General features: G+C 36.2%; 1 protein-coding gene across 1 annotated transcript; it reads left to right on the top strand.

Annotated features, from left to right (window-relative positions):
* Positions 1-376: 376 nt before the first annotated feature.
* LOC102806457 (uncharacterized) lies at positions 377-1,162 on the top strand. Its single transcript, XM_006811340.1, has one exon. It carries the CDS (start codon positions 377-379, stop codon positions 1,160-1,162), a length of 786 nt encoding a protein of 261 aa, XP_006811403.1.
* The last annotated feature ends 1,524 nt before the right edge of the window (positions 1,163-2,686 follow it).

Here is a 2,686-nt window from a genome sequence, read left to right as displayed (position 1 = left end):
TTGCGGCTACGTTTGTTTTAGCTATCACGCTAAATGACTTAAAATAATTAATTATTTCTTTTTGTAAAACAAAAAAGAAGTCCCAACTTTGCCAGTCTAGGTACACGGGAATGTGCCGATGAATCGAATAACTTACTAAATAAAACACACAGTTTAATGTTATGAGACGTCACTGTGTAAATGATTGAGCATTGGTGAATTTCAATATATTTCGAAAGGGACCAAACAATTATTGATGATTTTCGATTCCTTTTTTTTTTGTCTTTTTATACCTTACCCGAACGTAATTCAGATTATTTTTATGACTTTAATTTTTCATTTTCTGACAACAGAGAGCCAGAGTAAATTCAATCGAAAAGTACACTAGGTATCCAGGATGTCAACTAGCCCAGTTCGTCACATTGCAGTATGGACACACCAACGGAGTATGTCAACAGCTCTATTACAGTGGTTTGCTGGAAGAGGAGACACGAAAACATTTTTAGAACCGTTTCTCGTTCCATTGACGAATGGAATCGTCAATGACCCAATTATTAATGATGTTGAATACCAGGATGTTAAAACTATGCTCGAATCAGATTATCCAGGACATAACATCGTTATGTTCAAAGAGATGGCACAGTACGTGAGTGCAAGATACGATAAAATACCCGATGGGTATACACACACGTTCCTGATACGAGATCCAAATCAAAGCATTCACAGTTATTGGAAAATTGCAGAACGCAAACCAGATCCTAGATTCGGACTCGCTAGTTTGAAACCAGTGTTCGATTTGTACCAATATGTGACTCAAGAACTGAAGCAAACAGCAGTTATCATCGATGCTCATGAGCTATCACATCACCCGGAGGTCATGCTGAAAACCTATTGTCAATCGGTCAATATACCTTTTCGAGAAGAGATGTTGAGCTGGAAACCAGCAATTATTGATGGATGGCATCCGAACCTAACGGATTACCTAGACACCAATCTTTGGTTCGGTAAAGCGCTTCAAAGTACCAGCTTTGAACCGCTATCTGAGAATGATTATACTCATGAATTGTCCTCTATACCAGAAGCAGGACGGGATGCTTTAGAAGAATCGAGACAGGTTTACAAATTCTTGTACGAGAGACGTTTGAAGCCATCTGTGTTACTATGTGAAGAGACTGACGAATAGCTATGCTCTTTTTGTCACTGCCACCAATCAATCTGTTTTTAGTCCCTGTTCGGACGCAGTTCGAAAACGGGGACTTATGTTTTGACCTCCGTGTGTCCGTGCGTGCGTGCGTGCGTGTGTGCGTGCGTGCGTGCGTGTGCGTCCGGACCTGTATCCAAAAAAAAAACCTAGACCAATCACAATCAAACTTCACACATACATCATACAAGCATTTCTCGGCTGTTAACAGATGGATTTTCTTCAAACTTGGTATGTACATTAGCTATTTTGAGACTTTGATGCAAATAATTTTGTTTTTCAGATAAGATTCAAAATGGCCGACTAGCGGCCATTTTGTTTTAATGAATGTGGTTCTGTGCCATATCTCTGACTTGCTTTCAATGATTATGTTCAAGTTTTAAATATTCATTATACATCATGTTATAGATAGACAGATATATTGGTTTGACAATCTTATTCAAAATGGCCAAATGGTGGCCATTTTTGTGGTAAAAAATCATCAAATATCAAGCATTTCTGGCATTTATGGATGGATTTCGTTCAAACTTGGTACATATATTAGACATTACAGGTTCCTTATGCACATCATATATTTTTCAGATCGGATTCAAAATGGCTGTCTGGAGGCCTTTTTGTTTTAATGAATAGGCTTCTATAGCTGTATCTCTTAAATGTTATATATACATGTATTCAAAATGGCTGATTTTGAATGTTGTTCCAGAGCAATATCTCTCAATATGCACAAGTACCTGTTTGACGATCAGATACAAATGTCAATCATTTTAATGTTAAAAAAAATCATATTCCTGACATGGTTATATTCCAGCTATATTACTATAAACAAAACTATATGTCTTAAATTTGATAACTAACGGGACTATGACATGCATGGCTTGTTCAATTATGCGACATTACAAATTGGATAAAAACCAGTTGAAAGCAGCCTATAGATGTTCAAATGAGCTGACTGTATAATTTTGGAAAACAGCGTGCAAAGTTTGAAAAAAACGAAGGAAATGTTGGCGGAGTTGCGTGTATATTTAAGTCATTATCATGACAGCCCCGTAGTTAAATTTCAAAAACATTAAGTAAATGCCTCATATATAAGCAGATTATCATAACCGTCAACCGAAAAATTGACACAAACTGCTTACAAAGTTGTGAAAAGCGATTGGAAAGTTGGTAATGTTTTGAAATGTTCTTGCCCTGAGTAAGGATTTAGTCATAATATTGGGGGCAGTAACAAATTTGACACAAAAATCTGTATTGCGGAAAATCAGAGCAGTTGTACTTTCAACATTATCAAACGCCGGTTAATGCATATAGACCCTTGACAAAAAATCTAAAAAATAATGTTTTGACATTTATCAATCACTATAAGTATCAAAGTATGAATAACTCAATCCATAAATACTCAATTCCGAACTGTAGACGTATGTGTGTAAATGGATTTTGTCCCATGTATTTCATTGTTGTGAGTTTATTGTTGAGTATGTAAATGCTTTATATGTTTCATACACGGTT

Source organism: Saccoglossus kowalevskii, chromosome 12 (assembly GCF_978046115.1).
Source record: "Saccoglossus kowalevskii chromosome 12, keSacKowa6.1, whole genome shotgun sequence".
NCBI lineage: Eukaryota > Metazoa > Hemichordata > Enteropneusta > Harrimaniidae > Saccoglossus > Saccoglossus kowalevskii.
The sequence above is the reverse complement of the archived record's forward strand: the minus strand, read 5'-3'. Positions and strand labels throughout refer to the sequence as shown.